This window comes from Sphaeramia orbicularis, chromosome 21 (genome assembly GCF_902148855.1).
Source record: "Sphaeramia orbicularis chromosome 21, fSphaOr1.1, whole genome shotgun sequence".
Classification (NCBI taxonomy): Eukaryota; Metazoa; Chordata; class Actinopteri; order Kurtiformes; family Apogonidae; genus Sphaeramia; species Sphaeramia orbicularis.
In genome coordinates this window covers 23,782,277-23,806,748 of record NC_043977.1, presented here as the reverse complement: position 1 = coordinate 23,806,748, position 24,472 = coordinate 23,782,277, and the positions used below count along the sequence as shown (strand labels likewise).

General features: G+C 35.1%; 2 protein-coding genes across 13 annotated transcripts in view; both read left to right on the top strand.

Annotated features, from left to right (window-relative positions):
* Positions 1-11,185, top strand: part of LOC115411856 (dedicator of cytokinesis protein 9) — a 112,424-nt gene extending 101,239 nt beyond the window's left edge. For 4 of the 12 annotated variants that reach the window (XM_030124081.1, XM_030124072.1, XM_030124069.1 and 1 more), the window contains 14 exons: positions 378-491; positions 582-797; positions 1,052-1,109; positions 1,200-1,306; positions 2,201-2,323; positions 2,401-2,514; positions 2,765-2,770; positions 3,891-3,920; positions 5,217-5,363; positions 5,466-5,676; positions 7,730-7,920; positions 8,001-8,101; positions 8,187-8,325; positions 10,033-11,185. In XM_030124081.1, coding sequence (XP_029979941.1) covers positions 378-491; positions 582-797; positions 1,052-1,109; positions 1,200-1,306; positions 2,201-2,323; positions 2,401-2,514; positions 2,765-2,770; positions 3,891-3,920; positions 5,217-5,363; positions 5,466-5,676; positions 7,730-7,920; positions 8,001-8,101; positions 8,187-8,325; positions 10,033-10,158 — 1,683 coding nt within the window. In that variant the 3' untranslated portion in view covers positions 10,159-11,185. The remainder of the gene's footprint in view (positions 1-377; positions 492-581; positions 798-1,051; positions 1,110-1,199; positions 1,307-2,200; positions 2,324-2,400; positions 2,515-2,764; positions 2,771-3,890; positions 3,921-5,216; positions 5,364-5,465; positions 5,677-7,729; positions 7,921-8,000; positions 8,102-8,186; positions 8,326-10,032) is intronic. The other 8 variants (XM_030124080.1, XM_030124070.1, XM_030124077.1 and 5 more) reach the window with 2 other exon arrangements.
* A 1,819-nt stretch (positions 11,186-13,004) lies between these two features.
* On the top strand, positions 13,005-23,298 carry slc15a1a (solute carrier family 15 member 1a). The gene is made up of 22 exons (XM_030124082.1): positions 13,005-13,064; positions 13,483-13,570; positions 13,702-13,843; positions 13,931-14,050; positions 14,164-14,263; positions 16,196-16,286; positions 16,423-16,506; positions 16,601-16,683; positions 16,777-16,863; positions 17,915-18,004; positions 18,080-18,124; positions 18,221-18,253; positions 18,346-18,434; positions 19,329-19,410; positions 19,532-19,651; positions 19,761-19,904; positions 20,001-20,047; positions 20,214-20,309; positions 20,418-20,529; positions 22,124-22,261; positions 22,367-22,474; positions 22,602-23,298. Exons 1-22 carry the CDS (start codon positions 13,005-13,007, stop codon positions 22,827-22,829), a joined length of 2,187 nt encoding a protein of 728 aa, XP_029979942.1. The 3' UTR covers positions 22,830-23,298.
* The last annotated feature ends 1,174 nt before the right edge of the window (positions 23,299-24,472 follow it).

The window sequence follows — 24,472 nt, the reverse complement described above, 5'->3', positions numbered from 1 at the left end:
ACTGAAGAAAAAGTGACTTTTTCAGTCAAATATATCATTAACTGAACACAAACTCAATATGTTCATCCACTGTCATGTATCCAACTCCATGGATTTTACTGGTGAATCAATGTTGTAGAAGATGACAGTGTTTTCATGTTCACTGTGGAGCCTTCAAACGTCCAAATGGGTCATATCTGATGACCATGAAAAAAACTAAAACTGCATTTTACACCAATTATTTATATGTATTGATAGGATTAGTGGATCAACAGGTATTAAACAGTTACATCAGCAGATGGTTTTGGTCAGTTCTAGATGTTTAGGTCTTTATGGGTTAAAATAAAAATACATAATGTTATGTTTCTAATGTTTCATCTGTTTTGTCTTTTCCTAAGGTGGTGATTGCTGTTAGTCAGTTGATAGCTGATGTCATTGGTATAGGAAGTACACGCTTCCAACAGTCTCTGTCAATAATCAACAATTGTGCCAATAGTGACAAAACTATTAAGGTCAGAAACTCATTTATGTTCATGATTTTCCTTTGGTTCCACTTTAATCTGTCAAAACTCTGTACTGAATTTCTGCATCCTCTTTGACAGAACACAGCTTTCCCATCAGATGTGAAGGACCTAACCAAACGAATCAGAACAGTGTTGATGGCTACGGCTCAGATGAAGGAGCATGAGAGGGACCCGGAGATGCTGGTGGATCTGCAGTACAGCCTGGCCAAGTCCTACGCCAGCACCCCTGAGCTGCGCAAGACCTGGCTGGACAGCATGGCTCGAATCCATGTGAAGAATGGAGACCTGTCTGAGGTCTGGGCTAAAATATCCACTCAGTGTTTGTGACTGAATAGGACAGGCTTAAGCATGACTGATTCAGTTTAATATGTGATAGGCCGCCTTTGAGTTCTGTCCAGTGATGGATTTGGATGTGTTTAAATATTCAATACTGACTAGATTTATCTTCTCATTTATTTGTGAGATAACGGTCTCTCTGTACTGTGATATATACATTCATATAAATATAATTTTGCTCATCTGGCCTTTGTTGTGTCTGTTGTTTACAGGCAGCCATGTGTTATGTGCATGTTGCAGCACTTGTGGCAGAATACCTCCGTAGAAAAGGTACTAATCAGTTATAGACTTTTTTTTTCTCTTGTCTGCATAGTGTGGTTATTTCAGATTTTTTGCAATTTCCTGTCATACTTTGTGCAGGGATGTTCAAGCAGGGCTGCTCAGCTTTCCGTGTTGTGACCCCAAACATCGATGAGGAAGCAGCGATGATGGAGGATGTCGGCATGCAAGATGTCCACTTCAATGAGGTAATTGTGTTTTTATGTTAAAATTCTTAATACTCACTTTAAACACGACTGTTAGTTGACTGTAACTGTATTTAATTTTTTTAATATTTGATTTGCATTTTCTTTTTAAGTGGATCTCTGGTTTCATCCATTTTTTATGAACCTGCCCATTTAAACACATATAAATCATGAGTGATCTTGCAACAGCAGTCATTTTTGTGAAACACTGTCCCTTGCATAATTAGTTTGATTATCAAAATGTACCTGTGAGAGAATAAAGAGATATTCAAAAAATAGCAGCGCATAATTTTCGTGTCCTTTTTACTGTGTTACATGCGGATTTTTGTATAAAAATTATATAAAAAAGTGTGTTTCTCTGTTATCTCAGTAAATATTTATTTTTAAAATAGACCCAAACTTGCTTCATAACATTAGTCTACATCTTGTTTGAATTTTTAGCCCCCATGTCCTGTTTTTAGGTACCAGTTTCATAGAAGCACCCATATATAATTCTAGATCATAATCATCTGCATATGGGCTTTACCTTAATTGACCGTCAATAAGGGAGGTTCTCATGTCTAGATTAAGATTGATTGACTTGTTATTAGCATCTTATTATCACTATCATTCATCAGTTTGCATAAGTAGGAGAGAGGGAGAGCGAGAAAGACATTTGTGAGGTGTAATTTTTTTCCCGTTTCTATTTTTACTCCTAGAGCTAAACGTCTATGTAGATTTCCCTTCATGCTTTGTTCCCTTTGTGCCTCAGTAGAATGGAGGAGCTTTCTTCATATACTCCATGTACTTACCAGAATTATTCATAATAAGATGCGGCACTTCATCAAGCCCTTTATATTAAAGCTACATTTTGATGCACTTTTTATCATCAAAATTCCCGCCCTCTTGTTCCCTCAGGATGTCCTAATGGAGCTGTTAGAGGAGTGTGCAGATGGACTATGGAAAGCTGAACGTTACGAGCTCATCTCTGACATCTACAAGCTCATAATCCCCATTTATGAGAAGCGCAGGGACTTTGAGGTACAAGGCTGCTTCAGTGCAAATGTTATTCCCTTCAACAACATGCAAATTCTTATGTCAAATACTCTTTTGCACAGAAACTGGCCCACTTGTATGACACACTGCACCGTGCATACAGTAAAGTGACAGAGGTCATGCATACAGGCAAAAGACTGCTGGGAACCTACTTCAGAGTGGCATTCTTTGGTCAGGTGAGTTTATCTACGCAGTAACAATAGCACCTTATTCTTTCAATATAGCACTTTTATTTACAATTTTCAATTATTCAGACTTAATTTCACCAAAAAGCAAAAGTATTCATTTATTTTCTGGTGTTTTAAAGTAATTAACACAAAGCATGAGGGCTGCTGGAGGTGTTTTTATTTTTAAGAGCATAACCACATGCACTGGCATTTTATAATCCACTCTAATACCCTTTTCTGCTTTTTATCCTCTTTGAAGGCAGCGGTAAGTTGTGCAGTAGACTTTGCTAGTTTTTTTTTTCTGAGCAGCCTAAGTCTTTGTGTGGTGTTGGTGGTGCTGCTGTAATCCATTGCACTCCTCAATCATAACTTACTGCTTCACGTCACAGTAACAATCAGTCACGACTGCTGCTTTCTGTTGTTTGGGACTGTGTTGCATGGTGCTCATTGATGCTACGTTCAGTGTTTCTGCTTTTGTTTTAGAAACTGAAGTTAATTAAATCCTTCTGTTATTTGTTAAACCCTTATAAAGTGCTTCAGTGTTGGCTGGATAACTGATTTGGTTGTGGTTAACTCTACCTGTGTGCTTTGTTTTAGATAAACAGGGTGCAATTTGTTGTTGGGGGGGGTGGGGTGGGGGGAACCTAAATGAATTTCATCCTTGGGAAGGGGGGGGCAACCTCATCAATGATAACAAACCAATTGAAATAACAGGCAGCTTGTGACTGAGTTTTCTTACACGTAATGCCTATATTGCTACATTGAATAAAACGAGGGGGATAATTTGTAAGAGCGGGGGGGAGGGAGTTCTCTATAAGTACCACAACGTACCTCTCTCTCTCTCTCTCTCTCTCTCTCTCTCTTAAGTACACTAACATGTTCAACTGCATCATAATCATTAGGTTTCAGGTTCCGTTTTACAGTCTGATTGAGTTGCCCATTTGCCATAAATCTTCTATTATGTTCTCGTGATTGTCCCTTATCCATGGTCCTGAAACTTAATCAGGCCACCTCACACATCGCAGGTGTAGCCGTTGCAGAAAACTAAATTTTTCATGTATTTTTAGTTTGCATTAAAGATGAATGTTCAACTGTTTGACATGTAATCGGGCCTACCATTAACTTAAAAATGAATTAGGCCTGTTGATTGCTTGTTTTTTCATGATTAAAAAAAAAACCACACACATACACACACCCCTCTATTTTTTTTGACAAATCGCACCCTGTAGCTAAAGATCCCCCAAACCATATCTGTACTGACATGGTTGTTTTTATGGCAGAGTCGTAGTATGAATAAGAGTGTGTCAAACATTTCACTATAATATTTAGTTAGTTCATAAATGGAATAACATTGATTTCATTCTCTGTTGTCCACACCCCTGTAGCAGTACCAGTTTACTGATTCAGAGGCGGAGGTAAATCAATTTGAGAGCTGACATTGCGGTTGGACTGCAGTGATGTCTTAGGCTGTGTTTGTGATCCTCTGCTAATGCACTGAGTGCTGTTTTCACATGTGTTGCTTACCTCTGGACCTCTAACTCCTCCTCTATGTACACCAGCCTCTGTGTTGCCCCAATCATACTGTAGTAGGAAACCCCTGAGAGGCTAATACTGTAGCAGGATTCATCTCTCACTGGGTAAATGCATGGCTTAACTCATCTTTTGACCATTTCCATGCTAGACAATTGACTAATATGGACACCCACTGACAGTGTGAAATCTCTGCCCCTACCTCTGTGGTTTGGTCCGTCTTACATCACCGAACTGACACTAGTTAATGTGTCTGTGTTTGGGCATTAGACAGTGGGTTGTGGATTTGTGGAGACTGTTATAATTCTATTTTAACAAAACTGTTAGATTGACCTGGTCAGTGTATCTTTTGGTAATTGGATTTTATTTTCAGAAACAAAAGAAAAACTAGTGGTTAATCGATTTTCATTTTAAAATACAAGAATTTAAATTTAATTTCAAGGCGTTTTTCTTTTTCAGTGTCAAAACAGATAAACCAAATTTTAAGAAATGAAGTGATTTTTGTTTTCTCTTTCTAATAACAAAAAAAAAAGTTGCTACCTGACAGAAATGGAAAAACAGACCAAAAACAGGTGTTTTTTTTTTTTTTTTTCATCTTCTGAGACCAGATGTTGTCATTTTTAAGGAAAGTGCGCTAATCACAAAGGTCACAAAGATTCTTACGAACGATGGATTTGTACGAGTCTTCCAGTTCGTACAAAATCTGGACATCGTAGAAATGCTCTCTCCACGAATGTCTACGAACTCCAGTTTTCATATGACCTGGAAGATTCGTACAAAACCATCGTTCATAAGAATCTTTGTGACCTAGGCATTAGCGTCCAGTCTGAGAACATGAAAAAAGTTGACGTTTTTGGTCTGTTTTTCCATTCCTGTCAGGTATTCTTTTTTGTTATTAGAAACAGAAAATGAAAATCAATCTGTTTTTTATATTTTGTTTATCTGTTTTGACACTGAAAAAGAAAAATGCCTTGAAGTTCAATTTTAATTCTTGTATTTTAAAACGAAAATCATTTAACCACTAGCTTTTCTTTTGTTTTTGAAAAGAAAATCCAATTACCAAAAGATACACTGACCTTGATTCCTAATCACAGCCTCCATTTTCTTTTAATATCAGCTTAGAAAAACACGATAAGATTTTGTTTGTCCTGATCATTTACTGGATTTTCTATCTTTCTCAGGGCTTCTTCGAGGATGAGGATGGTAAGGAATACATCTACAAAGAACCCAAATTCACCCCCCTGTCGGAGATCTCTCAACGGCTCCTCAAGTTATACTCAGACAAGTTTGGACAGGAGAATGTGAAGATGATTCAGGACTCTGGGAGGGTGAGTTTGAATTTTCCCAAACTCCAGACTCATCCAGTGAGATACATTCAACATTTGACAGCACTGATCTCTTATAATAATGGCTTCTGTTTTTTTTTGCAGATTAATCCCAAAGATCTTGACTCTAAGTATGCATACATCCAAGTGACACATGTGACCCCTTACCTGGATGAGAAGGAGCTGACAGACAGGAAGACAGACTTTGAAAAGAGCCACAATATACGTCGATTTGTGTTTGAGATGCCTTTTACCATCTCAGGGAAGAGGCAAGGCGGTGTGGAGGAGCAGTGTAAGCGCAGGACAATACTAACAAGTAAGTAACATGTGTGCAAAGTGTGATAATTACACATAAAGAAGGAGTATACGGTGAAATTCAGCTGATGAGATCGGTTGGTATTTTATGCATCAAATAATCTCATGATATAAAATGTTGAACATCCTCTATATTACCTACATTTTTCATTATGGGCTTTTACTTTTTTGTATATTTACCAGTAAAAATTTGAGGTATTTCCTCTTTATACAATATAATAATAATAATAATAATAATAATAATAATAATAATAATAATAATAATAATAATAATAATAATAATAAAGGTTATTGATATAGTACTTCACAATGTGCTTTACAATAAAATCAGAAGTAAAATACATAGACAAAAAAAACACAACAATATACTAGCATTCCACTACGTCTCAGAGGCAAATATTGAGCTTTTCACTTCAGTGCATTTGTCTGACAGCTTTAGTTACTTTTCAGCATACAGTTATTTTATTTGTTACATACACTATGTGTAAACTGTGATTTTAATGTTTGTGATGAAACTGAAGGATTAAGTGTTCCTTTGTGGATTGAAAAAACTCTCCTATTTCAATCAATCAATCAATCAAATTTTATTTATCTAGCGCCAAATCTAACAAAAGTTATCTCATGACACTTTACATATCGAGTTGGTCGAAACCAGACTCTAAGCCAATTTACAGAAACCCAACAGAATCCTTCAGGAGCAAACACTTGTGACTGGTGACAGTGTATTTCTTGCATTAAATGAACTCCATAAAACCCTCTTGGATTAGCTGGATGATGTACTGTTAAAAAGCAACAAGTTCTTTAACCTAACTGATGCAGGAGCTTTTAATTTCTTGAACATCAGTTTGTAGAGAGCATAAACATTGGACTGTGTTTCAGTGGAAAAAGGGTCATGTGGTCTGATGAGTCCTGAGTGACCCTGTTCCAGAGTGACGGACACGTCAGAGTGAGAAGAGAGGTGGATGAAGTGACTACCCATCATGCCTAGTACCTACAATACAAGTCTGTGGGGGCAGTGTTAGGATCTGGTGTTGCTTTGATTGGTCAGGTCTAGGTTCAACAATGTTGTTGTGTCCAAAAAATGATCTAAATAAATGTTGTGACGTGAAAAAAAAAAAAAAAAAACCTCCTCCAGATTCTATCGATGCTGTTAATGTTGGCATCGTTTCACTGTCAACCTGCTTTACTATTGTTTATGACTAATCTCTATGACGACCAGGCTCTGTTTACATTGAAGCCGTGGTGATTTTCACACTGAAAAAAAAAAAAACAAATAAATGAAAATGTCGTGGCATAGCATAAGCTTATTGATTTGATGCCAGTGCAAATACCCAATGTAATCGAAACGAAAGGTGGTCCAAGAAATGTTGGCCTTGCTGACTGTAAAGTAGTTAAAAGGAGCTCAATCAGAAACGTCTACAGCAGTAAAATGCAACATACATAATAATACAGCAGAAATATGAGTCCGAAAATATTATACATATATATATATATATATATATATATATATATATATATATATATATAGTAAAACACTAACAGACACCATTTTATTGCATAATGACTATTTTTACCTTTCACACCTTAAGGATTCATTTTATTTAAGCAAAGTTTTCACTGCAGAACTTTTATTTTTATTGTGGTATGTGCTATACTTTACTGTCCTTTAAATGTGGGATACCTCTTCCACCATGGATATCTTCTTTTATACCAAAGCGTGCTTCAAAAACACCTTGTGTGAAGGGCTGTCACATGGGTGTCCCGGCAATGCATTGCTCAGCAGAAGCATGAGTTGCATGAATAGAAATCTTGATTATATTCTGAAAGTGTCAGCTGTTTGTCAAGGACCTTTCTTAATCCTAATCACACGCTATATTGTTTTATGACTCAAAGTTCCAAAAGTCCATTCTTGTCTTCTTATCTTTATTATCTCAGAGGTTTTAACAGATGTACGGTGCACACATACATGGAACTTCAGCTGTAAATGTCAAAAAAAGCACATGCAATTCTACACAGCTGTTCTTCATCCTTTTCATTATGTCTGTCTCCCGCAGCCACGCATTGTTTCCCCTATGTAAAGAAACGTATCGCAGTGATGTATCAGCACCACACTGACCTGAGCCCCATCGAGGTTGCCATCGATGAAATGAGCAAAAAGGTGGCTGAGATCAAACAGCTCTGCTCGTCCAGTGAAGTGGACATGATACGTCTGCAGCTCAAACTGCAGGGAAGCATCAGTGTCCAGGTGAATTTACTTATACACACACAGAATATGATTTATTTAATTTTAAGGATAAAAATTACCAAATACTTTCCTATCCTCAGGTAAATGCAGGGCCACTTGCATACGCTCGTGCTTTTCTGGATGATGCAAGCGCCAAGAAATATCCTGATAACAAAGTCAAACAACTGAAGGAGGTCTTCAGGTGAGGATGTCTTACAGTGAGTTTCCAAAGCTATTCGGGTTTTAATTTTGTTGTGTAATAATCTCACATCTATTTATGCAAACAGGCATTTTGTGGAGGCATGCGGCCATGGTTTGGGTATTAATGAAAGACTGATTAAAGAGGATCAACAGGAGTACCATGATGAGATGAAAGCCAACTATCGAGACTTGGCCAGAGAGCTGTCCATCATCATGCACGAGCAAGTAAGTGCATGTTACACAACGAAAGTGTCATTACTTTCTGAATTACTGTTATAACTGTGATCGGAATTTAGCCTGTGAAGTAAACGGATTGCCAATTCATAAAACGTTTGATAATGTGATTGATAACGCTCTCCTTGATAACACCATTCTCTGTTTTTTCCTTGTGCTGACATGAGCAGATTGGATGGTAAAGCAAGAAGAAACAGTATGCAATTAAAAAGAGTTATTTGTTGGTCCAGCCAGATTAAAAGTTATTGTTAAACATTTCTCTGTATATTGAAGGCACATGGTCAAATTCTAAGACACCCTGATTTTTTGTAATTTTTTTCAGATATTAATTTTTTATTCCCATATTATGGATAAACCAGAAATGACAGTATTAAACTTTTATATAGTATTAAAATTTCTATAAAATGTTTTCTCTTGCAAAAACAGAATCCCAACAAACTTTTCTGGTTTTGCTAAGGCCTGCGTCATGATCCTGTAAATTACTGACTAGCCTGATAATGTCATCTTTATCTGATCTGACACTAAATAGCCTTATCTTTACACTCCTACAGTAAATAAAAGAAATAGCCTGACATAGTGTCCTCACACTGAAGTCTACATCCACTACCTAATAGGACAGCTAATCTATTTAGTCATTAAAAAAATACACATTTTTTTCTGCTGTTCTCTCCATACTGTGGCTCCTCCTGAACCAACTGGCTAGATCAACAATCTCTTTGGGGCTTATGTTTTTTTTTATTTTGTTTGTTTATGATTATTATTCCTATATTACTGTTTTTTTTTTTGTTTGGTTGCATGTTGTTTGCATATGTTCAAAATATGCACATATGCATTTACTTTGTGTAAAAAAAAAAGTATGTATTTGTTTGTACAGTCATTTATACAGGGTGGGGAAGCAAAATTTACAATATTTTGAGGCAGGGATTGAAAGACAGTGTATGACCAATTAGTTTATTGAAAGTCATGAGAATTTAAATCTTCAAATCATATTTTACTGCATTTCTAACGGTCTTGTTATCTACCTCAAGTTCAATTGCCATTTTTCTCACGGATTTGGTTGGATCCTTTAGGATTTTGGATTTGAGAGCTTTAATAAAAGCTTTGGTACGTTTTTTGTTGCTTCCTCCACTTCCAGACTTTCTCGTAATGGTTTTGCTCATAGTCATTCTCTTCTTTACATTATAAACAGTCTTTATGGACACTCCAACTATTTTTTAAATCTCCTTTGGTGTGACCAGTGCATTCAGCAAATCACACACTCTTTGACGTTTGCTTTCCTGATTACTCATATGGGCAAAAGTTTCTGAAAAGGTATGGATAATAGTGTTAGGTATGATTATGACATCAATATATGTTTGGTTTCAAAACAATTGACGTAGTGCCTGCTGAGAAAAAACAACTAAATGTTCATTGTAAATTTTGCTTCCCCACCCTGTATATGTATGATTATGAACTTATAATTAATTCTGCATACATATAATACTATAGGTTACTGTTTTATTGTTTTCTGTTTGCTTGCATTTCCTACCAGTATGTTTCTTTTGTTTAATTTTCCACATTGTTATAAATCAATTCTTTCAAAAAAAAAAATCATGTTTTAATTTTATATGGACTCTACTCAAGTATCAGAATTGCTGCTAATTGATTTTCTAATATATTTATCCCATTAATCTGTTAAATCTTCTCTTCTCTTTCCAGATCAGTCCTGTGGAAGATGGCATGAAGAGCGTTCTTCCAGACTCGCTTCACATCTTTAATGCCATCAGCGGCACGCCAACAAGTACCACCATCCAGGGCATCCCTAGCTCCTCCTCTGTGGTATGATGCTAGCCAGGGTTAGCCTCGACCTCTGCGCCCTCCATACTTGCCAACCGGGCATGCCAGCGATGCCATATGTAAACCCAATCCTGCTTTTCTGCAGTCATCTTAGAGGGAATCTGACAAAAGCGCAGACAGCTCCGGCCACCTCTTATCCTTAAAGTTGCATTTTGGCGTCTTTATTAGGCTGCAACAAAAGCACTGGACTTTTTTTTATGTAAACACACAGCATGATAACTGTGGTGGGTGAAGCCAATTGAATATTTTGGTGACAGTTTGGAGGTGAATCAGCAGGAGATGGAGCTGCACAGGAAACATGACAGGACGCAGACTTAAGACATGTCCCTTCACCTGTTTCTACCTGAAAAGACTGGGTAGTGTTCGTCCTGTGGGGATCTTTAATATGCATGTCATTACATCACAACTACCGCCCTTCTAATTGTTTTTTTTTTAATTTGATAATGTGTCACATTGTGTTTTATATGTACAGTATTCCACTTTTATAAACCACTGTATTGATTTTTTTTTTAAAAAGTATATGCTGCATACATTGATGCTCATCTCCCTGTACATGGTGTTATATTTCTACAAAAATAAACAGTCCCTCCTTTGACTCATGTTAGCATTCAGACTTAATCACTTCAATGTCTTAGAGCGGGAGACTTTTGAAATATTTAAAGCCATTGCATACAAGAAGTATATTCCTTGTTGTTTATTAATGTATATACAAAGGAGTGCGTGCAATATTTGCAAAGTATCTTGCTGTGTGGGGGCTCATACACTGTATAGATGATGTTCACCTTTTTGCCAAAGCGATGAGGTGTGGAACCAGACACTACACCTACTGTGGAAGTAATATGAAGCTTTTACCATTTTAGTGTTCAATGAAATGTTCAAAAATTGTTTTATATTTGGGGCAGCGATGTTTTTTTTGTTTTGTTTTTTTTTTTTTAATTTAACATAAAGTCACTGTTCTGCTGTAAACAGAAATGTTCCCTAATGCTTTTCTTTTAAATAAAATACACCAACTCTCTGCACTTGTACTCAAGAGTTCTTATTCTATTTTTTTTTTTTTTTTTTTTTTTGCTTCATTAACCCCTAAACACCCAGTGCTACTTTTGTGGGAGTTCCCAAATGAATTTTTCCTCTATTTCTACCTTTCTTAACTGATTTATCACCAATTTTGTTTATAATATTATCCTCTATATTTTGCATTTTTTTTTAGTGTAAATCATATATTTCCCTATATTCAATTCATATATCATGTAAATGTTCATGAAAACTCAAGAGTAAATTTGAAGTTAATTATATCAAAACAGAGAAAAACTAAGAAAATATGACTTTTTGGCAAAGACATTGTTAACTGAATGTAAAACCAAATGTGTCCATCCATTGTCTTTGATCCAACTCTATGGGTTTTACTGGTGAATCAATGTTGTAGAAGATGACGGTGATTCCACGTTCACTACAGAGCCTCTGAACGTCCAAATGGGTCATATCTGATGGCCATGAAAAGATGACAAACTGTATTTTACACCAATTGTTTACATGTATTGATAGGATGAATGGATCAACAGATATTAAACAGTTTAGATCAGTAGATGGTTTGTATAGCCGGTGGCTTACTTGCACATTCAGTTCACATGCAAAAATGTTTAAAATTAATATCTTTTTATCAGGATTCACTGTACATATCTGACTGCATATCTCATGTTCCCTCCCATCATAAAAGCAACACAGTCAGCACTGCCAGGCTGATCAAGGGCTAATAAGCAACTATACTAGTGTAGCACTCCCACTCCCACTCTGTAGCAGTGGAGGATCAGTAACTTTTCCTGAGTGTCAACTTTTCTGGAGCGTCAAAGCAAAAGCTGACATCATGACAGGTGAGTTTGCAGACAATTCTTTTTTATGTCATTTTAAAGGTGCAGAAAGACATAATTAGTTGTATTTTCTAAATTGTTGCTGCATTGTTTGTAGTTTTTAGCAGTTTTGGGGGAAACTACTTTGAGTGTATAGCTTGGCAGACAACTAAAAACTTTGGACAAGAAATGCAAGAAATGTAGTTTAGCTAAATAAATGACTCACAAAAACTTTTTAAAAGAATACGTATTATATAGATGCCCAACAATATGTTACATAAACACCACAAGGCAGAAAAAAAGCCCAGTAAAATTTCAAGTTTTACTCTTTTTTTTTTTTTTTTTTTTTTTTTTTTACAGGTGAAATATAGATAGATTCTTTGTAAATCCATTTATTCAGCAGGTTAGGCCTTGTTCCAGTATGTGAACGGGGCATCTGAAAGACAACAGTTTAGGATTATACAGACTGTTCTAGATTTGTTTGTTTGATTTTTTTGGATGCAGAGAATGGTAATGATCAGAATAAAATGGTTTCGTAATACATCTCTGAAAACCACAGATATGTAAAATCTCAAAGGTATCACTGAAGGATCTGGTCCTTTCCTCAGTAGAGAAGAACAGAAGGATTTGACCAGCTGAGAAGAAAAGCTTTAGGTTTAAGTGATAAAATTAACATGCTTATGAAAACCCTGTGGATTGATTTAAACACTGAAAAATAAAGAGAAAAACAGTAATTTGTATCACATCTTTGTTAGGTAGATAGATAGATAGATAGATAGATAGATAGATAGATAGATAGATAGATAGATAGATAGATAGATAGATAGATAGATAGATAGATAGATAGATAGATAGATAGATAGATAGATAGATAGATAGATAGATAGATAGATAGATAGATAGATAGATAGATAGATAGATAGATAGATAGATAGATAGATAGATAGATAGATAGATAGATAGATAGATAGATAGAAAGAAAATAATATTATGAATAATTTTTGCACAGATAAAGAAGATCAGAAGAAAGAGAAGAGGAACAGGGGAACGGTAAAGCTCTTTATTTTTATTAAATTTATCTTCTCCAAGGATAACATACTTTTTGATAACAATAAATTTAGATTTTACTATGACAGTTTTTTTTATCAGTTGATTTATAATTGTGCATTAACTGAAATGATGCACTATTATACACTGTTGGAGATCAAACCTTACAGTGGTGACAGAAAATGATTTAACAGATTTGACAGTTCATTGATTTAATCATACAATAATAACACTGACAATGATCATTTTAAGTTTTTTTTTACTTACTTTTTCCTTTGGGATACTTCAAATTTCCCTTCTCCTGTTCAATAAATGCATTTTGTCTGTAAATGAGCATTTATAATGGCATATGGATGTTTAATTTCAGCAAATGATCTATAAATAATACTAATACTACAGCTGTGTTGACTGTATCCTTCAGAGCATAGAGGTGTGCGGTTACCCCCTCAGCATTTTCTTCATTGTTGTAAATGAGTTCTGTGAGAGGTTCTCCTACTATGGCATGCGAGGTGAGGATACTTCTTTTCGGCATCGATCAAACATTTCAGAGCCGATACTGTGTGGATTTGTATGAGTAGAAGTTTTCTCTCACATAAAAACACAACTCATTTCATTCCCTCGCGCCCTCACACCCTCACAGCTGTACTGGTGTTGTACTTCAAGTACTTCTTGCGCTGGGACGATGACATGGCTACGTCCATCTATCACACTTTTGTGGCTCTTTGCTACCTAACCCCTATCCTTGGGGCCATTGTGGCAGATTCTTGGCTTGGAAAGTTTAAGTGAGTAAAAGTTTGATCCAAGGGGAATTAATTTGTGACTAAATGTTTTGTGATTGTAGTCGTCTAACAGACTCCTGCCTTCCACAGGACTATCATCTACCTGTCCATCGTCTATGCTCTCGGTCAGATCCTAATGGCTGTCAGTGCAATCCACGATATCACAGATACAGACCGAGACGGGTCACCAGACAACCTCACCATCCATGTGTAGGTTCCTACTGCATTACTGAAACAACTTTATTTTTAACCCATTGGAGGGATTTTCATGACATATTCCTGCAGTATTTTCTGTTTAATCATGTGTTTCTCTTCATATCTAGTGTATTGTCCATGGTGGGTCTTTTCCTTATCGCTCTTGGCACTGGTGGTATCAAACCTTGTGTAGCTGCTTTTGGTGGAGACCAGTTCGGTGATCATCAGGTTAGAATATTACTTTCCTACTGTTAATGTTTGAACTTTGGTTACTGAGTAATCAGATATTGTTACATATTCACTGTTCTACATATACTATGAACAATCAAAATAAACTCAGTAATACTTAAATGCATCATAATAATTTGGTTGCTAAGATATTACCCGGTATTTATGCAACATGTAATAGTGAGCACATGTAGAGCAGAGTAGTAGATTAGTAGAAGAAAAAATACATGTGCTTAATTTATCTTTACAAATAACAAAAGCAGGAATTGAATTAACATCAACACTAAACATTTGTAGAGAACAGTGCTGAGTTTTCTCTTAAATGCAGAATAGAATAGAATAGAATAGAATAGAATAGAATAGAATAGAATAGAATAGAATATGGTACGGTATGATACGATACAATACAATGCGATACGATACGATACGATACGATACGATACGATACGATACGATACGATATGGCCCGATATGATACAATACGATGCAATGCAATATGATGCAATATGGTATGATACGATAGAATAGAATAAGATAGGATAGAATAAGATAAGATGGGATAGGATAGGATAGGATACAATGCGATACGATACGATGCAATACAATACGAAACGATGTGACACGATACGAAATGAAACGAAACGATACGATATGATACGATACAATGTGATACGATGCGATACGATGCGATACGATGCGATACGATGCGATGCGATGTGATACGATATGATGCGATACGATGCAATACGGTGCAATATAATACAGTACAATACAATATGATAGAAAAGAATACAATACAATACAATATGGTACCATACAATACAATACAATAGAAAAGAATACGATACAATAGAAAACAATACAATACAATATAACATGATAGAATTCAATACAGTAGAATTCAATACAGTACAATACAATACAATAGAAAAGAATATAATACAATACAATACATATTTACATTTACATTTATGCATTTGGCAGACGCTTTTTTCCAAAGCGACTTACAGGGGAAAACCAATCAAATCAATCAATCAAATGTTATTTATATAGCGCCAGATCACAACAAAAGTTATCTCATGACACTTTATATATAGAGTTGGTCAAAACCAGACTCTAAGCCAATTTACAGAAACCCAACAGAATCCTCCAGGAGCAAACACTTGTGACTGGTGACGGTGGCGAGGAAAAACTTCCCTTTAACAAGCAGAAACCTTGAGCAATACAATATGGTACAATACAATACGATACAATATGATAGAATTCAATACGATAGAATACAATACAATGCAATACAGTACAATTTGATAGAATAGAATAGAATAGAATAGAATAGAATAGAATAGAATAGAATAGAATAGAATAGAATAGAATAGAATAGAATAGATACCTTTATTGTCTGTTCCAAGTATAAACAAATTTAAATAAAAAAAAAAAAAAAAAATCTCTTTTGTCACAGCTGTTAGACAAAGTTTAAAAACCACATTCAGGCATTAAAAACTCCCCAACACAGTCAAAAACACAGTACAACAGATAAAAACAAGTAAAACATAAAATAAGTAAAAACACTAAAAACACAATGCAATCCATTTTATATTGTGAAGAGTCGCTACTGCAGAGGGGATGAAAGATTTGCCGTTGTTGTCAGTAATCACAGTAGTTTCATAATTGGTGATTAGTTTATTTAGTTTGTTACTTCAGTTTTTGCTTTTGTGTTTATGCTGTAAATTTTCTCATTGTGGCACATATAAAGGAGACTTGTCTTGTTTTATGTCTCATAATTTTACATAGTCAGTGTCTTTTCTTTACACCTTCAACCAAGTCAGTTTGAGATTTGCATGGCCTACTATCCCCACGGATAAAATGAGAAGTTAACAGATTACAAACACATGACGGGAAGGTAGCTGATGCCTGTGTGATGTACTTGTGCAGGAACGACAGAGGAGAACATTCTTCTCTGTATTCTACCTATGCATCAACGGGGGGAGTCTCCTGTCCACTATTATCACACCCATCCTCAGAGGTAAACATAAGTAAAGTTTACAGCAAATATCACAGTAAACATCAAAGCATTAGATAATCACAAGTAATCATCCTTATGTGTAAATACTCTTAATAGTTCCTGTTTTTCAGTAACTATTGATTTTCTCTGTCTGCAGCCCAGGAGTGTGGCATCCACTCAAAACAGGACTGTTATCCTCTGGCCTTTGGTGTTCCTGCAGCACTGATGGTTGTTGCACTTGGTAAATTATTTAAAGATATTATACATGTGAGAAAATATACAAATGTCTGCCAAATACGGATTATTCAACTGTTTGTTTGCGGTGTCCTTAACAGTGGTGTTCATTGTTGGAAGTGGCATGTACTACAAAGCTGAACCACAGGGAAATATCATGCTGGATGTGTGTAAATGTATTGGGGTAAGTCTGCCGTTAACACGATCCATATTTAAGTGTACATACTGTGGCTCTAGCTGTTCCTAAAATCTCACTTTTCTTTTATCTTTCAATCAGTTTGCCATTAAAAACCGCTACAGGCACAGAAGCAAACGATTCCCAAAGAGGACGCACTGGATGGACTGGGCAGAAGAAAAATATGATGTAAGATTAGTTTATTACCCCAAGGGGTTTGTTTGTTTGTTTGTTTGTTTGTTTGTTTGTTTGTTTTGATGTTTTAGCAGCAAAACTATTGGTTGAATTCATGCCAAATTGGGTTCATAGATTGCCAGTGACCAAGAATATATATCTCATTACATTTTGGGAAAAGTAGGTCAAAGTTCAAATTTTGTATTAACCTTTTCATGCATGAATTATGAGAACCTTATATAAGCTTTTTTTTTCCTGAGTGTTTTTATTCCTCTTAAAGCATGAAAAAAATGCAATTGTTTTTTTACAAACCTATTTTTCATGGAGTTACAAAAATGTCCTCTCAGCTGGACACCATACATTTGATTTTAGAAGCAAAGAACTTTACTGACATACTGAGAAAACTATGAAATAAAAAAAAACATTTTCAGTGCTCCTAATCTGATGTTTTCTCACATTTTAACATACCTGCATGAAGATAATATGCAAAAAACATTATTTAAAAAAACAAACAAGCAAAATAAAACTTAATTACAGTCTAATAACAGTTAATTTTTTACACTCAGACATGTTATTGCAGATCAGGTTTATCAAAAACAGCAAAGTTACAGTAATGGTATGAATTACAGTGTATGGGATGATGCATAAGTGTCCACTGTGTTGGCTGATATGGAACTAAAACAACAAAATCCATGAATATACAAGAGAACAGATGTAGAATAGTTGTCCACTGTAGTGACCACTATGCATGAAAGGGTTAATTTTTCCAATCTTTTTTTTCTCCCATTTACTTGTAATGGGCGAAATTTAAATTGTCTATAAAAAAAAAAAATCAATTTTGTTTCAATTTATTTCAGACTTGGCACATATATAGAGGCAATTGATATGCTGATATCACCATATGCATAGACATGATGACATCAGCTGGATTGATGCCAAAATAAGCTACAATATGTGCGAGGGGCAGGGTTTGTTGTGCCTGGCACCAGTTGTTTAATTCTGACTTTTCTTACAAGCTCTGGCAATTTTCTGACTGTGTTTCATATTTTGTCCCTTTGCAATGTAGAAACTCCTCATTGCCCAAATCAAAATGGTGTTGAAGGTCCTGTTTCTGTACATCCCACTTCCAATGTTCTGGACACTGTTTGACCAAAAGGTACAGTTACCGTAAAGCTGTTCTTCATTTTAACTGCCAGTGGAAACTGTGCTAAATCATGTATCTCACCTGAAGGGCTCCAGATGGACTCTACAAGCCACCAACCTGGACGGGAACTTTGTAAGTTTGACAATTAAAAAACACAAAAAATGACTGTACATTCTTTTCATTAATCTAAACAATGAGTTCACAATCTATAAATCTTTGTGTTTTCAGGGGGCGCTTGTTATACAGCCTGATCAGATGCAGGTACGTTTGTTTTTGGGTTTTTTTATCATGTTGTACTGATCTACTGCATTTCATTTACGACAATTCCCCGTGAAATGTTTGTTATTTCACAGACAGTCAACCCCATCCTGATCCTGACCTTGGTGCCTATTATGGACAGTTTAATTTACCCTCTGATCAAGAAATGTGGCCTGAACTTCACGTAAGTCTCATTAACACTATGAACTGTCACAAATAATAACAAAGCAAAAAATACGGGATCATTGTATGAATGCACTTTTAAACCGTATTTATTAAATGTAAGCTCAAAACAAGAAGATTGCAGTCGATTTACTAAATATTTTTAAAAAATTAATTGGATTGTATTCAGCTAGTTCCTGGATATTTCAACAAAAACTCTTGACAAAACTGGACAAGATTTACTTAAATAATTTTAGTTCAAAAATTACTTAACACTACAACATGTTTTCGAGACCCAATTGTGATGAAATGTGCATAAAAATGAATAAATATATCTAAAAGAGAGCGTTTTGTAGGTGAAAATACCTCAACTCACCTCTTACTGTTTGATAAACATTGTGAGCCTTCTCACCTACTTTTATAACATATTAAAACACCACAGTGACGCAACAATACAGGCTGCAGATTTGTGCTTTTTGTCATTGATTCTGGTAGATTTAAGAGGGTTTTGGCATTCAATTCCCTGGAGGCAAAATTAGTCTAAGTACATTCAAAGGAATATTGATTTTAATTTAGACCTTTCTTGTGGTAAAAACTGAAATTAATGATTCCAGAGCCTCATATTTTTAAAGAAATTAATGGATAGCTGATGGATGGATGGATGGATGGATGGATGGATGGATGGATGGATGGATGGATGGATGGATGGATGGATGGATGGATGGATGGATGGATGGATTTCATACGATGTTGCAACTTATTTATTGCCCTAATGAACATTCAGGTTTTATTTTAACTTTAACTGATGCTGAGATTTCTCACTATTAACATGTCAGTCTTTCACTGAAACAGTCATTTTGAAATTTAAAAAATAAATAAATCAGTAACAAATGCACTGTACATGTAATTTCAACAGACCCTTGAAGAGAATGACAGTGGGAATGTTTCTGGCAGCGATGGCGTTTGTCTGCGCTGCTCTGGTTCAGCTTCAGATTGATGTGAGTAAAAACACATCCATCATCTTACATAATGTCAGATGAGGGACACATTTATCACAAAAGCAATGCACATAAAACATCTTCATTCATAACAATCGGTGCTCATTTTTACGCTTTTCAGCAAACATTGCCTACCTTCCCATCTGCATCTGAGAGTCAAATTAAACTACTTAACATGGGCTCTAATCCACTGACAGTTACAGTGAACCAGATGAACCCAGTGGAACTTCCTGCAGCTCAGGTATGTTTTTATATCAATAACCCAACACTAACCTGAAATTTTGCAAGAAGTTTAGAGTTAAAATGTGGTTGTCAGTTGTGTGAACTTAAACCGTGTCTTTATTTTGCAGGCAAGTCCTGATTACTTAACAGTTAAAGGACAAACAATCACAGTTTCCACAGTCAACCCTGCGGTGTCACAACAATTTACTTTGACGTTTGAACATCGACAAACACTCCTCATTCCTTCTAATGTCTCTCAGGAATGGCTATTGGTGAGTGTAAAGCTTGAAAACATGGAAGCAAAAACCCACAGAATGATTAAATAGTTTATAGCTAATGAATCAAAAATGTTTCTGTGTGCTTCTCAGATTGCAGACAGTACTTCTAAACCAGAAAAAGGCGTCAATGCAGTCCGGTCAGTTAAAAAATAAGAAATGTTCAAGAACTGAAACAATGACCATGTTTATTGTCAAAAAGTATCTGCATCTTCACTTTCAAACACAGAGAGAAAGAAGGAATTACAGATGCTTTAGTGACTGTGTTTACACTTAATGACCATTATGTTTTTGCTTCTATTTCAGTTTTGTAAATGGAATGAATAAAATGGTGAATGTAACAAACTTTGATGTTATTGAGCCATTTTATTACTCCAACTACACCCTGTTAAAAAACGGAAAGTAAGGAGTGTTTTGATTTGTTTTTTTATCCTTTACTTAATCTCCTAGAATCTGCCAATATATAATATGATGTCTTAATGTAACTGACTTTTTCCATCTAATCATCAGGAGATCTTTCATAATACAATCTGGAGCACAGTCATGTGATTTCAGCACTACCTTTGGATTTGGAAGTTCATATACTTTCTTTATCCCCAGCACTTTCACCTTCGGAACAAATGTAAGTTTTATGTACAGTATGTATGACCTCCCGTGTAATGCCTACTGCTCAGCTGTTCAAAGCATATTGTGGACAAATCTGTCTGTATGTGGTGACAGAAAAAATATTATTACCTCTGCCAAGGAGGTTCTGTTTTTGCCGGCGTTGGTTTGTCTGTCTGTCTGTCTGTCTGTCTGTCTGTCTGTCTGTCTGTCCGTGTGCAAGATAACTCAAAAAGTTATGGACGGATTTGGATGAAAATTTCAGGAAATGTTGATACTGGCACAAGGAACAAATGATTAAATTCTGGTGGTGATGGGGGGGGGGGGTCTGCACTTTCTGAGTGCTTTTCTAGTTCATTTGGTTTTTTGGTCAAATTTACCTCCAGCTGTTTTTCAGTAGCAGTAATTTTGTCATCCCCTAGTTTTTGATATTTTCTTAAATTGTGTTGTGTGACATTAACTATATTAAACATCGTTTACTGTTATACATTCTAAGTTTTTATATGTGCAGCTGCATTTGTTAGTGTGTGATCTGAAAGATATGTCATTTACAACAATGGATAACAGATGGAGATTTATGAAACAAACAAATACACAAATATTTTCTCCTACTAATCATTTTCACTGTCATTTTACACTGGCTGTTACTATTCTTAAAAATACTTTATCCTTAAAACCAAGCAATCTAAACACAGGTGATGATGAATCGAAGTCCTGTTATTAGTTGACTATAACAACAACAACTTATCCCTAGAATGATTTTTGTGGCAACTTTTAAATTATTTTTCCTCTGCATTTAACTTTAGGTGATTTATCATCATTTATTATTATATTATTCCCTGAATTTTTGGCTATGTAGTAGCTCATAAAAGTTCAGAGCCAATTTAAAGGTAATTTTTTTAACCTCTTCTCCTGAAATGATTCTGACAATGTGATTTATTCTTGATACTGAAAGTGTAACTGATAAACTGTAACTCTGTATGTAATCATTGTACCTGGTCAAAGGTAATTATTCATATGTATGAATAGGACTTTAAAAAAAAAAATACACAAAACACCATTATTTCAACTTTACAAGCAACCGTTTATATCATTACCTGAGCATAAAAACACATGTCTGCAACCACTTTTTGTCAAGCTACATGGATTTTACAAGTGAATTAATGCTGCAGCAAGTGAACATGTTTTGATAATCACTATGGAGCCCCTGATTGTCTAAAAAGGACACAATCGATGCACTGGAAAAGCTCAAAAACTGCATTTCTACCTGAATTATCAAACTGATTAGATTAGTGTTTTGAAGGTTATTAAACATTTTAGATCACTAGATGTTTCCCAGTGGTAGTTTTTTAGGTAAGTTTGACTTGTTAAGTGATTTTAGTTATATAGCACTTCCTCTCCGTTTTAATGTTAAACTTGAAAATGAGAATTTGCATCAGGGATATCGGTCAAAACCCACAATTTATAGGGTAAGGAAACTATAAAGCACTTCCAAACAGTTTGGTTTGGTGTTGTTGGATGGTAAAACAAAAATCTTTTCTTTTCTTTTAAGTCACAGTGGCTGATTAAAACCTTAACTAAACTATCATATTTATTTCTTCTTTTTGATTTAGTGTCAGGAGTCTATCACTGCCATAGAGGACATCAAACCCAACACAGTTCACATGGCTCTTCAGATCCCACAGTACTTCTTTATAACTGCTGGTGAAGTCATGTTTTCTGTTACTGGTCTGGAATTCTCTTACTCACAGGTAAAGATAGAATAAAAGTGCCAGCACATGATCCACAACTTATTTCAGATGAGGCAGTGTAAGATGCATTAGTCTGAATTTCTTTGTGCTTTTTGTGTCTTTAAGGCACCTAGCAACATGAAAGCAGTGCTGCAAGCAGGCTGGCTGCTTACTGTTGCTGTTGGAAACTTCATTGTGCTGATTGTAGCTGAGCTTGCAAAGCTTCCCAAACAGGTACAAAAAAATTTGCTCATAAAATTTAACATTAATCTAATATTCAAAGACCCAAAGGCTTATAACATGCCAGTGATTTCCATGTACTGTGCAACTGGTTCATAATTGTTTCCCTTCTTTTTCAAAGTGGGCAGAGTACGTCCTCTTTGCCTCTCTCCTGGTCGCAGTGTGCGTCATTTTCTCCTTCATGGCATATTTTTACACCTACATCGACCCAACAGAAATTGAGGCCCAGTTCAAGAAGAAAGATGATGATGATGATTATGGTGACAAAAAGAAGAAAGCATCAATTGAGATGGTGAAGAGAGACTCGGTTACATCCCAAGATGATGCTGGTAGACGAACCAAAATGTGAAGAATCTAAAAACCAATGTGTGCATGTGTGTGTGTGTGTGTGTTGAAATGTTTTATATTTTAACAATACAGGAAAAATATAGTTGTAGTGGATGGAGTTATTAGATAATGTATTTACTTTCATGAATCCATATAATATACATAACGATATAAGCTGTGATATGAAAAGCAGATGAATACAATAGTTTCGTTACATTTACACATACTGGGTTTAATTGCTGTCTTATATTTATGTGTATGATGTGATCATTTTTCTTTTTTCTGCATCTCTATCATTTTCCTGTTGTTATAGCCCACTGTTTTAGATAAAATAATGTCTGTATGTCATAGAAAATTATTCAACATTAACTCCTGTGAACCAATAAACAGTATATATATTTTACACCACACAGCATCGGAGTATCATGTAAATAGAGCATACAAGTATGAATGCAACATGAGAACTTGATACTGGAACTGTTGCTAAAACTGGTTTCATAACATAACATACATAACTGTGGTATTGTAATAATACCAGACATCCGTCAAAAGTAGTTCAGTTGTATAGTGCATAATAATGAATAGGAGAATCAATACCCACATGCAACACTGTCCCTACTGTATTTTTTATTTATAGGAATGTGAAAACAAGCAGCCATACCAGTTAATTTAACAAAACAAAAAAATGTTACAGGCTTCTTCAGACAAACATTTCTAAAATTTAAAAAAAAAAAAAAACTTCAGCTGCTGACACTTACACTTACACTTACAAGGGGTGTCTAAAAACTAGATAAAAGCACTAAATCTGAGGGTAAAGGTACTCAAAACAAGTGAAATATATGTTCATGCACCAAGGTAATTTCATTTGACAAGATTTCTTGAGTTAATATTGTTAAATCCAGAAATAAGCATGTCTACAGATGTATGAACACTTAAAATAAGAAATTAACTCTTAAACAAGATAAATTATCTAACACTTCTAAATCTAAGATCTGTTGTTTTTTTTTTTTATCTTGGTAAGAACCAAATAATTTGTAGTGTAGTTCCTATTTGTTACAAATTTCATAGATTTCTGTATCATTCAATTCAAATGGGCTAGTAGTGAGAATTAAAAGCTTTATGGCTACAGCATAGCTTTATGAATAAGAAGTTTCCTTGGTAAGATTGAAAAAAAAAAAAAGGTCAACAATAATGCATAAAACATGTTATCCTTACATTCAAGATAAGTTACAATATTTTCTCTTAAATGATATTTGTCTGTTGATATGCACAATGTATACCTAATTCAAATGGTTGTAAGCTATGCAACCATAAAAAGTACATTCTTCAGCACTTAGAAATCCTGAAATATGTTTGTTGGATTTATTTTATATGTCATTTCAGAGGTATCTCTCAAGACGTAATGCAGACTCTGAAACATTAAATCCATGCTTTACCTGGCACGATGGTCATATTTGAAAATTAAAATATATGTTCATTAATTTTTGATATATATCTTGGAAATGTTTTCAGTATTATGGATAATTTATCATTTTATTTTTTTGTCTACATGAACTCAGGATAAAACATGATTCAAAGGAGCTTCCTTTATTAAATCTACACACTTTGTATGTAAAGTATCATCAAACAATAACCAAAACTCACCTGCTTGGGTCACAATTTAAA